This window comes from Malaya genurostris, chromosome 1 (assembly GCF_030247185.1).
Source record: "Malaya genurostris strain Urasoe2022 chromosome 1, Malgen_1.1, whole genome shotgun sequence".
NCBI lineage: Eukaryota > Metazoa > Arthropoda > Insecta > Diptera > Culicidae > Malaya > Malaya genurostris.
Window position 1 is genome coordinate 153,921,814 of NC_080570.1, and position 15,666 is coordinate 153,937,479.

At 39.5% G+C, this 15,666-nt stretch overlaps 1 protein-coding gene across 4 annotated transcripts in view; it reads left to right on the forward strand.

Annotated features, from left to right (window-relative positions):
- The window catches only part of LOC131426253 (all trans-polyprenyl-diphosphate synthase PDSS1), a 228,721-nt gene extending 224,692 nt beyond the window's left edge, over positions 1-4,029 (forward strand). For all 4 annotated transcript variants that reach the window (XM_058588844.1, XM_058588843.1, XM_058588845.1 and 1 more), the window contains exon 9: positions 866-4,029. In XM_058588844.1, the coding sequence (XP_058444827.1) occupies positions 866-1,087 (222 nt within the window). In that variant the 3' untranslated portion in view covers positions 1,088-4,029. The remainder of the gene's footprint in view (positions 1-865) is intronic.
- The last annotated feature ends 11,637 nt before the right edge of the window (positions 4,030-15,666 follow it).

Genomic DNA, 15,666 nt, shown 5'->3' on the forward strand with positions numbered 1-15,666 from the left:
AGATTATCACACCTAACCTAGCACACAAGCTATGATTGCTTCTCATAAATTGCTGTAAGGATATTTGGGTAGGGCAGTCAGTTCTATTATAGATCTTCCATATAAAACTTCTAGCTGCTGAATTTGCTCTAAGATACTGATTGCTCGTTTAGATCTTAAGTTCTGTTTTCACTGAATTTGTTGGACTACTGAGAACATACTTGAAACGGCTATAAAAAGACAGGTCAGAAATGTATAGCTCTGAAATACGAACAGCAAACCCGTTGTAGTTCTTACCGTGGCACAATATTTCAAGTAGTATTCTTGGATCTTGCAATATCTTTTACGGATTTCCATAGTCTCAGAATATACTCAGATGGTCCTAGATGCTTTTGCAAGTAGATGTAGATTGATTTTTTGTTTTATTTTATGTATACTAAAATCGTAAATCGTAAATCCCTGATTTTGCGCATAAACTGAGGTTCCATTCTACTTTGAAATCTAAGATTTCGAGTATTTGAAAGTCTATGTATCCAAACTTCATGTCTCAATTCTTGAGGTTTGGATTTATAGCCATTAAATCAAGACTCACAAAAACCATTATTTCAAGAAACTGACATTCGAAGAGGAAAGTGCCCTAAAGTCTATAAGTTTATGATCCCCAGATTACCGAACATCAAGAATTCATACCATATGTTTAAGGGTTCTATAACTTACCAATAGAAGTCATAAGTAAAGGATACAAGAATACAAACATTCTGAGTTTCGTATCGATTTCTAATCGCTCTATTTGGGATATTACCAAAACCGGTCTTTTCCGGAACTGCTAACACCAAACAACCAATTCACATTTCTCATGTTTTTTTCCTTCTTTTTTCCGTTTCAGTTCCCCGAGTTGAACCCGATGATCCTGCGCCGCTTCCGGGAGCCCGGGGACGTCGAGCGGGCGTACGAGTTGGTCCATCAATCGCAGGGCCTGGAGCAGACGCGCTTCCTCGCACGCAAACACTGCATCGAAGCGCTCCGGCTAGCGTCCCAAATCAGCGAATCACCGTATCAAAAGGGTTTGATAGTGGTTGGGGACTTCGTGCTGAACCGAATGAAATAGTGAACGTGTGCGGAGTTCCGGGATCCAAGATGGCGACGGCGGCCTGCTTCGCGTGCGCCCAGGGGTTGCTGATGGGACGGGACGGGACGTAACTGTATAGCCAGACACAGAGACAGAGAGAGACAGAGGAAGAACGTTAGGATAAATTTAGTTTAGCTCGGGGTTTCGGGGTTTAAGTGGAGCGAAAAAAAAATTGGCAGCTACACGCCAGCCAAGCGAATCCGGGAGGAAACGGACGTGTACAGAAGTATGTTTATAATAATAATAATAATAAAACAAAAAAGTGTGTGCGCGTGTGCCTTCGACGGGGACCTTTTACTTTGACAGAAAGTAATCTTCAATTATATCGGTGTGCTTGTTCTGCTTGTCTGATTTCAAATATCTCCGGGAGAGCGTGTTTTTTTTTGTTTGCTGCTTGAACAACAGTGCGAGTTTGTGGAACTAGTGCGGGTCTTATAACTAATAAAATTTGTAAAGAGAGTGGTAAAACAGAAAAATACACAACTCACGATATGTTCTAGAGTCAGTAAGTTTATCTAGCGAGAAAAAAAAAAAAATCAGTTTATTAATCAAGATTAATAAAATAAGTCAGGTTCACCCGACACGAACAAAGCTCTACGGAAACAAAAAATCAAAACCGACACAAACTTTGCCACCACCACGGTGTGCCCGTCCGTGGTTCTTGCCGCCTTTTGGAAGTTCAAACGAGTGGACACAACCCGAAGTTTGGTGGCGGCAAGGTTTGTTCGTTTTTAGAAAAAAAAAAACGTGTGAATTCTATTCATTACATCTATCTAACTTGTGTACTCCTTATTGGGTTAGCTAAATTGAACGTGTACGAAGTGCAATGTCATCTTTTTAACTTTTAATATTGTTTTGTAAAATACTGTGTACCTATTTAGTGTGAGTGTGTGTGCGTGACGAGATGTGCGCAAGCGAATTGAGTGGAATCACGGTTAGGATTTGTGTAAATCAGATGTGGAGCAAACCAACACAAAGATTTCAATGTTTTCACCCGCTAATAGTATTTCAATCCTTGTTCCTATACATTTCCGACACCGATAATAGTTAGTGTGTTCATTACAATAACATAAATTCAACGCGGAAGAAGCCATTTTTATTTGTACTTGATCACGCTTTCGAAGAGTCGAAAACGTGATTTGCTACAGACGAATGGCCTCCTTCGACATCACCATTGAACCGTACCCTTCACCTCTTTGATTTGTAAGCACTTGACAGGTCTCGTCAAGTGTTAGCACAAATCGTAGATTGCTCTGATTTCATACCAAGAAAGGAGTAGGATGCGACAACATTGTGAAGCTAAAAGCAGAAATCTATCGTCGTAGTAAGCACTGCCATTTAGTTAGTGGAATGGAACGAACAAAAAAAAAAAAAAAAAAACGAGCGGCCCTCCTGGGCCGTGGACGAATGTATGGGTTGTGGGTTAGTTTCAAACTCTTTTTTATTCGGAGGTAAAAAATAACTTTGACCGTGTTTGTGGCGAGAGTGTGGATTGCTATGGTACGATAAACAAAAAAAAAAACAACCAGCGCCTTAACATAGATAATGAGAAAAGAAAATGTAAATAAAAAACTAGATAAGCCAACAAAACATAATGAGAAAGAAAAAAATAAAGGCAAAACACTGTAAACGCACACGTGTACTCTCCGTGTGCGTGTGCAAGTGTATGTGCGCGCTAGCCCGTAAGTGTCAAACGTAGTAGGCCCAGACGTGACCTCTTGCTGCTCAATTATCGATAAAAATGCAGATCGTAGCAGATCAAAGTAATATAATTTTGAAAGCAACACTAATTTGATGAAATCAAAGAAGCAAAAACAAAACGACACACACACATACACGAAACACCCCACACTGTAAATATTAGGTCTATTGTACCCTGTAAGAAACCATTAAAAAAAACTTAGTATAACTCAAAACACAATTTTACACACTTGTACGCACTTGTTACTGTTGTTTCTTCTATTTTTATTTTTTTGAGGTTGTATTATTCTATGTCTGTTCTTAACCGTAAGTCTACTTTATTTAATTTTTTCCATTTCTTTCCTTTCGAGAAGAAAAAAAACAACGCTACGTACTAAATCTTATTTTGTTTACGAAGTGGCTGGGGATTGCTGTCCTATAATTTCGTCTTACAAGTAATAAGTTTTCGCGGTGGACAAGGGCCTGCCACTGGAAGAAGAAGAAGAAGAAGAAGAAAAAGTGTCAAGTAAAACAATCACCTAATGTTGCCAAGTAATCCTAGAGAAGGAAGAGGGGGAAATCGGAAACCGAACAGAAAAAAAAATGGTGGGCCCTATCCGAATCAACAGCGAAGCTAGCTGTCGAGCGATCGCCAAAAAGAGAACATACGGGAGAGCCCTATTATCATTATTATCATTATTGTTTATTCACTAAAATTGGTCACCTCACCAAGTTACCAAGGACCACCACCGTCACTACACGAATACATATAGAAAGAGAGAGGGACTCGTCAGAGAGACACGAGTCGAGCAGTGGGGTACGGATATGAAATTTAACCATGTTACAATACACGTTAGTAAAATTTTGTGTTCGATCGAGGCGGCCAAGAGTAGCCCTCCGTCCGTCAGTATAAAGATCAGTAGTAATTTTTTCGTTTGGAAGAGAGATAGAAACAATACAGACGTTAACAAAATTTGGCGCATGACGCCATTTTGGTTCTAGGGGAGAGATAGTAAACCGTTCTTCCAGCTTAGACGTAAACGTGAAAAAAGCTGTAACACAAGTAAGAGAGAGACGAACAGAAACATGCACATACAAACACTAGGAAGACAGAAATTCCAGGAGACGATAAAGGCAGATGTATATTATCGTTGCTACAATTTACACAGTCTTTACAAGGATGTTTTTGATATGTAATGATGAAAAAGAAAAGAAATAAATGAGACTAATCATCTATCAAATGGGGGAAACGTGTTTACAAGTACTTCGAAATTTTGAATGGACAATCAACAGAGTTTACTGTTTTATTTAAAAAATGCTTTACTACTTTTCTCTGTTTATTTTACATTTGTGGACGTTTGTATTTCAGGTAGAAAATCTTTTTCTATCACGGTGTTTTTTCACACCTATCCCAGTTTGAATGAGTATTTCCTACTGGAAGGCATCCGTCAACTGGTAGCTCTTGTACGGAAACTCTAATCTGGACGAAATGTGGTGTAGTTTCCATTTACAAACCATATAAGTTTTCTATTGCTACTATTCTAAGATAATACCAGAATGATAATTTTGGATCTGTGAAACGGAAACGATTATAAACAATAATTATTATAATTGTAATAATTGAAATCTCAACTTTTTTTTTTGGAGAAAAATAGACTCAGGAAACTCCTACATCACAATTTTTTATGCCAAAAGTCTCAGAATTGCATACAACGTCGAGATCTGGTATTATTTCGATAGTTAAGACAATTTTAAGACATTTGTCGTTCAAAATAAACTTACGATCTCGGAAACATCAAAATTCTCACAGGCGTTTCTTTGGCATTAAAAAAATCTCACGTCACTGAGCCAATCATATCAGCACCCGATGATCGAAGTCGTTCAGCATCTCGAATGGGAAAAATCAGCAGAACTTCGATAAAAATCATTGCCTCTCATGCAGGGCCATCGGCGCATAAAAATCCACAGAAGGCTGATGAACGTAGAATCCTTTTCCACAGCACAAACGAACCGCACAAAGTGCAAGTCGGTTCAATAATAATTTCGATTGTGTGAAGAGGCTCAGCTTAAATAGTTAAGATTTAATGTATGCGAAATTGTCGTCTTTGTTAGGGGAAGCTATGAGTACGGTTTGGTAAACATAGGCCCTTATTATCGGTATCACTTCACGGTTAAAATCGAGTGAAGTGAATTTAGGTCCTTAGCACGAAAGTCGCTTGAAAGACAGAAGATTATATGAATGAACTTGATGTCATTATGAACATCACGTCACCAATATTTCGTTGAAAAAATGAGTTTTTTCCACTACAGTGATCACTTCACTATGCGTGATACTGGTAATAGGTAAAATCAAGTGAAGTGACATGTAGGAGAAGTGCATGTGAAAGTGGAAGTGAGAACGGTAATAAGGGCCATGGAAAACTATACATTGCTCGTTATTCATTGAAGTTTCAACCACCAGCTATCTCAAATATATAGTTTTATCTAATCGAATCGCATGAAAATTTCGCATTTCTATATAGAATTCTAAGAGTAGTGCTACGTCAAAACGTGCGATATCAGTGCAGTGAATACAGTAGTACAGATACTTGCACATTTCATTAAATTTGGATCCTTCTAATTTTTCGGGAATGGTAATCTCTTTTACAGGGGATAGGTAGCTTTACCAAAAAAAAATCAGAAAATCTAACTTTTGCTCTTCAAGAAATTCGCAGGTTTGCTCTCTGAGAATCAGGGGTGGAATCATGTAAGGTGATTATCACCAAGTGATTGTCACTTTTGAAAATTTGGAATCATGTAAGGTGATAATCACCAAGTTCTGTCACCACTGCTGAGAGGCTAACATCAGTATCAAATGTTGGCATTACGTAAGGTGATAGTCACCACGATTTAATCACCTTCATGTCAAAATGGAGGTGATAGCAATTTAGTTATTTTAGTTATTATTTACTTTCAGTAATGATTTGATTTGTTGAGAAGTGGTTTTATAAATTATTGTCCGTTAGGTGAATTTTAAGCCACTGATATAAACAACCTACCAATATTGGTCGGAGAGGATAATTTTTTAATAAAATTCGTACTGATATTGTGGCCCTTATTACCGGTGTCACTACACGGCGAAAACCAAGTGAAGTGACTGTAACCCTTATTATGGGTATCACTTCACGGTGGAAAGCAAGTGAAGTGAATGTAGGTCTTTATTACGGAAGTCGCTTCAAAGATAAAAGTAATTACTTGGATGAACTTGATGTCATTATGAACATCACGCCAGCAACATTTTGTTGAAAAAAATAGTTTTTTCCCACCACAATGATCGCTTCACTATGCGTGATACTGGTAATAGGTAAAATCAAGTGAAGTGACATGTAAGTGAAGTGAATGTGAAAGTGGAAGTGAGAACGGTAATGAGGGCCTGTGTCAAAATTAATTCATAGAATGAACGGTAGTATTTATCAATTAAATCAATTCATTTATGTTGTAATTATTATTTGAAGAAATATCAGTCAAAGATAAATTGCTTCCTGGAAAAGTCATAAGTTTATGAATGTAGACGTCTCCTGTTGCACATAACGTAACATAAAAAAATCTATGCTAACATTTTCAGTAGACTGCCATCTACGTGACTTAGTGAGCGACATATCAGTCTCGTTCAACTGAACGAGTAAAAAAGATTAAACTGCGTTCTCAATTTTCTTCTTGTGTGTTGAACTAAATAAGGCAATATTTTTGGACAATTAGTTGCTGCTAATCATAGTGGATATTCGTAGTACCGGTGGGTAAAATTTCCAAAATGGAGGTAGCATTTGAAAGCTCTGTAAAATGCCATAATCGTTAAGTGAATGAAAGCTATACAAGAAATTATTTAACGGATCTTTCTCATTCGAGAGCAATGTCATCCGTTGTAAAACATCAAGAAGATCTAACAATTCGTGTCATTTCAAAGCTAGCAAATTCGTTCCAAAGAATTGACTGTGACATTGATTTCCATTGAAAAATAAAAATCGGCACTAAATTAAACCAACAATAGATTTTTTTTATTTGTTTGTGCGCAGGTAATTTTTTTCAACGTTACTCTTCGATCCATACAAATCATCATTGATAAACATGACTCGAATTAATAAAAAGGATTGAAAACTATAGGAATAAAAATTTAGATTTTAAAACATTATATGGGTATACGCCACTTTCATATGTTACTCCTACTAATATCAACGATATACGCCACATTCATATTTTACTCCTAAAAAATTGACGTGTTTCCAAACATTCTGGTGATCACCTTTTTATCACCAGGAGGTGATAGTCACTTATCACCTTACATGATTCCACCCCAGATCTTTGGTAGATCCAACTACATCCACAATCGAGAAGAGAGCGTCACTTGCTCATGAAAAATTATTGTGTTCTCTGGCGTATAATAATGGATTCAGCGAAACATGTACTCGCAATGCGTTTGCGTTAGTGTTTCTAGCCCTAAACAAGTATGCGCAGGATCCAGCGGCAGGATATCTCTCATCTGCAGAATCTTGCCTAACTAAGGCATGCTCGTGCGCTTTCTCTTTTCGATCGTCCATTTCAATTTTAGGTATTATTATTATTGTCATATATTTTACCTCGGCACCATCCTCCATTTTATGTGGTTTTGACTATGTTACGCTTCGTAGGACCTGCCACTGTGTGCCTTATCGACAGCTGAGTTGTGGCCATCACGTAACTCTCAAAACATCTATCTCTCGGTATAATCTACAGGACCAAAAGCCCCATAATATTTCTCAAACTTTTTTTGTCGTGAATACGACTTACTTTACTATGGGGCGCCTTTTCAAAATTAGCCATATGGAAGAATGGGCAGAACTTAATCGCGAATATCTCGACTTGTATTAATGGTAGCAACATAATTCTTTCACCATTTCATCAAAAATATGATCAGGAATTCAGGATAATATTTTGAACAGTGTGCGATAACCACAAACAACTCAAAAATTAAGTTTTCTTAAAATTTGAAAACAACGCGGAAAACTTTTTACTTTCGCTTGGGTTTTTCGCGCAAGGACGACGATTTTGAGGTAGTCAGGCACATATCTTCAACTGAATGCGTATAAAAGGGGAACCGTGGTCGAAAATCGATCATTTCTTTTCGTGCGTTCGATGGAAGCAGACGTCGTGGGAGTGGAATCATCAACCAGCAGCGACAGAGAATGCACCTTCTGCGTGGTTAATAAAAACCTCAAACGCTCAGGTCGCATCTCTCATTCGCTTGCTGGCCATCGAGGCGAGAGGACCAGCCAGCAGCAGCAGCGGGAGTTAAACTTTCCACCAGCAGCGAGAGAGAATGCACCTTCTGCGTGGTTAATAAAAACCTCAAACGCTCAGGTCGCATCTCTCTTTCGCTTGCTGGCCATCGAAGCGAGAGGACCTTAACCAGCAGCAGCAGCGAGAGTTAACCAGCAGCGACGGAGAATGCACCTTCTGCGTGGTTAATAAAAACCTCAAACGCTCAGGTCGCATCTCTCATTCGCTTGCTGGCCATCGAGGCGAGAGGACCAGCCAGCAGCAGCAGCGGGAGTTAAACTTTCCACCAGCAGCGAGAGAGAATGCACCTTCTGCGTGGTTAATAAAAACCTCAAACGCTCAGGTCGCATCTCTCTTTCGCTTGCTGGCCATCGAAGCGAGAGGACCTTAACCAGCAGCAGCAGCGAGAGTTAACCAGCAGCGACAGAGAATGCACCTTCTGCGTGGTTAATAAAAACCTCAAACGCTCAGGTCGCATCTCTCATTCGCTTGCTGGCCATCGAGGCGAGAGGACCAGCCAGCAGCAGCAGCGGGAGTTAAACTTTCCACCAGCAGCGAGAGAGAATGCACCTTCTGCGTGGTTAATAAAAACCTCAAACGCTCAGGTCGCATCTCTCTTTCGCTTGCTGGCCATCGAAGCGAGAGGACCTTAACCAGCAGCAGCAGCGAGAGTTAACCAGCAGCGACGGAGAATGCACCTTCTGCGTGGTTAATAAAAACCTCAAACGCTCAGGTCGCATCTCTCATTCGCTTGCTGGCCATCGAGGCGAGAGGACCAGCCAGCAGCAGCAGCGGGAGTTAAACTTTCCACCAGCAGCAAGAGAGAATGCACCTTCTGCGTGGTTAATAAAAACCTCAAACGCTCAGGTCGCATCTCTCATTCGCTTGCTGGCCATCGAGGCGAGAGGACCTTAACCAGCAGCAGCAGCGAGAGTTAACCAGCAGCGACGGAGAATGCACCTTCTGCGTGGTTAATAAAAACCTCAAACGCTCAGGTCGCATCTCTCATTCGCTTGCTGGCCATCGAGGCGAGAGGACCAGCCAGCAGCAGCAGCGGGAGTTAAACTTTCCACCAGCAGCAAGAGAGAATGCACCTTCTGCGTGGTTAATAAAAACCTCAAACGCTCAGGTCGCATCTCTCATTCGCTTGCTGGCCATCGAGGCGAGAGGACCTTAACCAGCAGCAGCAGCGAGAGTTAACCAGCAGCGACGGAGAATGCACCTTCTGCGTGGTTAATAAAAACCTCAAACGCTCAGGTCGCATCTCTCATTCGCTTGCTGGCCATCGAGGCGAGAGGACCTTAACCAGCAGCAGCAGCGAGAGTTAACCAGCAGCGACGGAGAATGCACCTTCTGCGTGGTTAATAAAAACCTCAAACGCTCAGGTCGCATCTCTCATTCGCTTGCTGGCCATCGAGGCGAGAGGACCTTAACCAGCAGCAGCAGCGAGAGTTAACCAGCAGCGACGGAGAATGCACCTTCTGCGTGGTTAATAAAAACCTCAAACGCTCAGGTCGCATCTCTCATTCGCTTGCAGGCCATCGAGGCGAGAGGACCAGCCAGCAGCAGCAGCGGGAGTTAAACTTTCCACCAGCAGCGACGGAGAATGCACCTTCTGCGTGGTTAGTAAAAACCTCAAACGCTCAGGTCGCATCTCTTATTCGCTTGCTGGCCACCAAGGCGAGAACCAGCAGCGACTGAAACTGGATTCTGAGTCTGTTATTGGATCTAAATTTAGGTCTTGAACTCAGGGTCCAGTTCTCTATTCCAGACTTCTATTCGGTTCTTCTTAAAACCATAATAATACTCCTAAAGGATTATGCGGAATTTACTTTACTGTACCTCTATACAACCCATTTTTTATTCATGGCGAAAAATCGTCTTCAAATTTCAGAGCTTAGTTCCGGAATATGAGTTTAGAATTCAGAGTCTGCGTGCTGAATTGGATTCTGGAAAATGATTGTAGTTCTAGAACTAAAATCCAATTGAGTTCTGAGTCTGTTCTATGTTCTAAATTTAATTCTTGAACTCAGTTCCAGTTATTAATTTCAGAATTCTTCAAATCGGTTCTTTTTAGAACCATAATAATACTCCCAAAGAATTAAGCGAAATTTTACTTTTCTGTACTCTATACAGTCCATTTTTAAATTAGTTGCAGTTTGTAGAACTTCCTTTTGATTTGCTATATAAAATGCACAGCACCGACTCGGAAGCCATTCATTTCGAATTTGGCTGTCGTTGTCAACGTATCGATTATTTTATTATAAAGAACTATACTGCTTATTTCATAATATTTAATTGCGTTTCAGAATGATTAATGTAACTAATCTGTAATCTAGTCTAGGCGCATCGTTTAAAATTCTAGTAATGAAAGAGGGGGAAGTTGCACAATTCAAACAATCGATCAACTATCAATTCGAATTCGGAAGTATAAATAAAGCGTGTCATATTCGTATTCACGACATCCAGTTATGTCTCTGACATTACACACCCGTACTTTTTTCGCTTTTGATTTCCGAAAAGACCGAGGCCATGTCAAAACTCTTGTAACGCTTTTTAACACCTATAACTTATTAAAAGTAACACATATGAGAGCATGTTCAGGAGTGTTGTAGTTCTCAATGCATAATAAATGTCAGCTTTAAAATTAAAATTTGGAATTTATAACAAAATAAACTGGCAGCTCCAGCAGCGTTTTATCTGTGTTTCAAATATAGAAAAAAAAGAACGGCAGCGTATGCCGATTTTAAATTTGACAGAGAAAATGTTCGGATAAAAAAACGACATGCTGTGGATACGTTTGTTCCAGATTTAGTTCTATTATAAATCTTCCATATGAAACTTCCAGCTGCTCAATAGACTCTAACACTTCCTAATACACAAAACTTACAAGAAAGTAAGGCATGTAATGCTTCGTAACGACTATAAATAAAAAAAACGTATGCATCGATCCGAAACGCCTATAACTTACTAAAAAGTAACGCATGTAACGCTTCGTAACGTCATGATTCACAAAACATGAAACGCTTCGTAACGCCTTTCACATACAAAAAAGTAACGCTTTATTACGCCTATAACTTACTAAAAAGTAACGCTTCGTAACACCTATGATCCACAAAAATGTAACGTATGTAACGCTTCGTAACACCTATAACTTAATGAAAAGTAACGCATGTAACGCCTATAACTTACTAAAAAGTAACGTATGTAACTCCTATGACTTAATAAAAAGTAACGCTTCGTAACACCTATAACTTACTAAAAAGTAACGCATGTAACGCTTCATAACGCCTATAACTTACAAAAAAAGTAACGCTTTATAACGCCTATAACTTACTAAAAAGTAACGCTTTGAAACACTTATGATCCACAAAAATGTAACGCTTCGTAACACCTATAACTTACAAATCAATAACGTTTGCAACGCTTCTTAACGTCTGTAGCTTACTAAAAAGTAACGCATGTAACTCTTTTTAACGCCTATAACTTACAAAAAAGTAACGCATGTAACGCTTCGTAACACTTATAACTTACTAAAAAGTAACGCATGTAACGCTTCGTAACGCCTATAACTTCCTTAAAAGTTACGCGTCGTAACTCGTTTACCGCAAGAAACTAATCATTATAATGGTTTTTTTTTTTCATAAATACGTTTATTTCTTAAGGCAGTTTACATAAGTTTTTCTTCGCCGTAGCATCACTTTTACATAATATTCTTATCCTAATTTAATTCTAACATAGTCACAACGTTTTGAATTTATTAAAACATATTCTCTTATAGCTTAAATATCATCTTAGGTAACTCGTCATTAATTATGAAATCTACTCGGAAATATTATTTGAACCAAACTATTACCTTCTATAAATTATAAAATAAGCTGTTTTTTTTGACATTTTGTTGATAATTTCATAAACTGTTTCGAGTTTGTTTGTATCATTACATAATTTTTATTCTAATTTAGCTATTGGTTGAACTCATGGACGCAGCTGGGATCAGAGCTAAGTCTTAAAAGGGGCCTTTATTAAATTGAAACTCCAATTTTCTTTATGAAATGATAAATAAGTTTCATGTATGAAAGGTCACGACAAGCAAGAATGTCTCGAACTGGGATATTGGATAGTTTACCTTGGGTACGCAAAGAATTTATTAGTTGAGATCTGACATCACGATACTCCACGCATGTCCAAACGACATGATCAATATCCCGATAGCCTTCTCCGCAAGCACAATGATTAGTCTCGGAGAGCCCAATTCGAAGGAGATGTGCATCTAACGTGTAGTGATTGGACATGAGTCTGGACATCACACGAATGAAATCCCTACTCACATCCAGTCCCCTGAACCATGCCTTTGTCGATATATTCGGAATAATTGAGTGCATCCACCGACCCAGATCATCTCTATCCCAAGAAGCTTGCCAGCTGGCAAGTGTTCTTTGGCGAGACGAGCTATAGAATTCGTTGAAAGCAATCGGTCGCTCATAAATTTCACCCTCAATAGCACCACGTTTGGCTAAAATATCGGCTCTTTCATTGCCAGGAATGGAGCAATGAGCCGGGACCCAGACTATAGTGATTAGATAATTATTGTTCAATATGTCGTTCAGGCACTGTTTTATTTTGCCCAGGAAAAACGGTTCAGTCTTGCCAGTCATGTTAGAGCGAATGGCTTCAATTGCACTCAGACTATCTGTGAAGAGGAAATAATGGTTTGGAGATAATGTGACGATTACACTCAAACTATAATGAACTGCTGCTAGCTCTGCTATATAAACAGATGCAGGTTCTTGAAGCCTAAATGAGGCCGAAACATTATTGTTGAACATACCAAACCCTGTCGCTTCTTCAATTCGCGATCCGTCCGTGTAAAACATTTTCTCAGAGTCAATATGCCTGAACTTACTTGAAAATATTTTAGGGATTTCCGTCGAGCGTAGGTGATCCGGGATTCCACGCACTTCGCGCTGCATGGATGTGTCGAAAAATAAAGTTGAGTCAGGGACATTTAGGAGGCTGACATGGATAGGAATATATCTTGAAGGGTTGATTTCCTGTGACATATGGTTAAAATATACTGTCATGAATTTTGTTTGAGATCGAAGCTCGACTAGTCGTTCGAAATTATTAATTACCATGGGATTCAGCACCTCACATCTTATTAGCAGGCGTGATGAAAGCTCCCAAAATCGATCTTTTAATGGAAGAACTCCCGCCAGAACTTCAAGACTCATTGTATGTGTTGAATGCATGCAGCCTAAGGCAATTCGCAAACAACGGTACTGAATTCGCTCAAGTTTGATAATATGAGAGTTTGCAGCGGAATATAATGGTTTTTAATATTCCTAATTTCCATGATTTGAAACTCCTAATTTAAAAAAATTATCGTATGCAACGCTTCCTATCTCACGATAATATCGAGTGAAACGCTTCGTCAAATGAAACTTTTTTCCTTATTGGGCACGGGTCTCTGCCTTTTACGCAACCCCCTGGGTTCGATTCTCAACCCCGCACATAGGGTCAGAAGGATTTTCTAGCCCGAAAAGACGAATGACCTTAAGGAACAAAAAAAATTCCATAGTACCGTTACTCAGACGTACTTTTTCCGAATTTCCATAGTACCTTCGCTCAGGCCTACGCTCTGAAAAAATTTTAATTTTACTGGTGACTTTATCCCTCATACGATGTAATTCATAAAGACCTAATTTGTCAAATGACGGAAAATTTTATTTGTAACGACTTAATGTTAGATGAGCTTGAATTTTACTGGTTTCGACAGTAACTCGCGTTCTGATAGCAGGTTCGACTGTATAAATTTAAATGCACCTTTTACCAGCCAAGCAGATGTATGCTTCTGTGGCTCAGTCGATTAACAGACGTACTCGCGATCCAATTATTCTCGGTTCAAGTCGCGGTGGTTGCTGTCAGTATTCTTTTTCTTTTTTTATTTCAATGAATTTTATGTCACGGAGTCTTACACACAATATCAAATGTTCTTCGACGTAAATTTGCGTGAACTGCGACGCTCCATTTATCTGCATCTAATAAGATGTAAAATCACAGGTTTTTTTTAAGTGTGTACACACTTAAAAAATGTTACATCTTTATAGATGCACATAAAAGGAGCGTCGCGATTGACTTAAATTCACAATACAAAGCATTTAAAGATAAGTCATATCATTAACTTCACAGTTGTTTTAGCTGAAACTCACATCGATACAGACGCAAAATTTATGTTTACATGTTAGTAGATGTAATATTGTGCCATCACCGAAGAAATTACGGCATACTTGAATTTACGTCTAGCGTAAATTTCATTTTTTTTAAGAGTGTAGCTTTACTCAGATAGACATAAAAAAACATGGTAACGTATCTAGCTTCAAGAACTAAACTATTATTTTATGTATTATTATTATTGTGATTTTTTCACCCCGGTTTCATAAGTCTGCCACCACTTAAATTTGTCCAATAATAGTTGTATATATCCAATGAGTGCAAGCCACGACTGTCTTCTTTGGCTCCTGAAGCCATTCAGTCATTCGGTATGAAAATGTAACTTGAATAGGGAGCTCATGTTTTCGTGACCTTTCACGACATGAAACAGGAAACCGGTGGATGAATTCTTGGCCTAAACGCTTTCGCCTGATCCCAAAAGACTACTCTGCTATCGAGGCTACACGGTAAGAGCAGAGTTTGGAGGAGGCCTTGATATCAGTCAAACCTTCCCTCGATCGGTATCCTTCATAGAAGCTCATCGGCATCTGACGGGATACAAAAGTACCGCCTCATTTTCCACTGACGGAGCGCTACCCGGACACTGACACATGATTTTGGGTCTGGAGCTACAACATCTCCATTTCTCACAGTTCATCTACACCAGTTTGCTCTCAATTCTCAGTGGATCTGTGCTATTCTTCCGGGATCCACGACTGACTTTTTGGCAGTAATCATTGCTCTGAAGGCGAAAGGATTCCTCGGGAAAGCGGTAGCCGGAAAAATACGAGAGCAGATAGTTTTGCTACCTGTGACAGGAGCTTTTCTCGATTCGCATTCGAAATGTCATCTGTTGACATACTGGTGAACTTTGAAACTTTATAAGCAAACGAATCAAAAGTTCTGACTTCTACTTTTAGAAGGCTTTTTTTCGTTGCCGATGTTTATTTATTTATCTCACGCATAGTTCAACTGCAGTAAAGGGTGAAACATCTAACCTTGCAGGACGAAAACTCCGTTACGAAAAACTTTTTTCCCATCAACCGAAAAGCAACTGAATTAGCAAGGGACCTTTAGTCAACACATAGAATTCAATTAGTCAAAAACCTAGCACTCATCGCGAAACAGCTGCAATTTTCGCATCACGACCTTTGAACAGAGACAGTCCGACTAAGCTACTCCACGCAACTCCCACCCCCTTTCACTGCCCTTCAGGAGTCCACGATTTCCTGGAAAACGCTTGAGTCGACGGCGACGGAAAACAACGCGCGACCGTGAGAATCGCGTGTCAATGTGCGAGTGCCGGAGGAAAGTATCCGCGGGAAGGGGCACGGAAAGCATGCATAAACAAAGCGCGGGAAAAGTTTGTGTTTTTT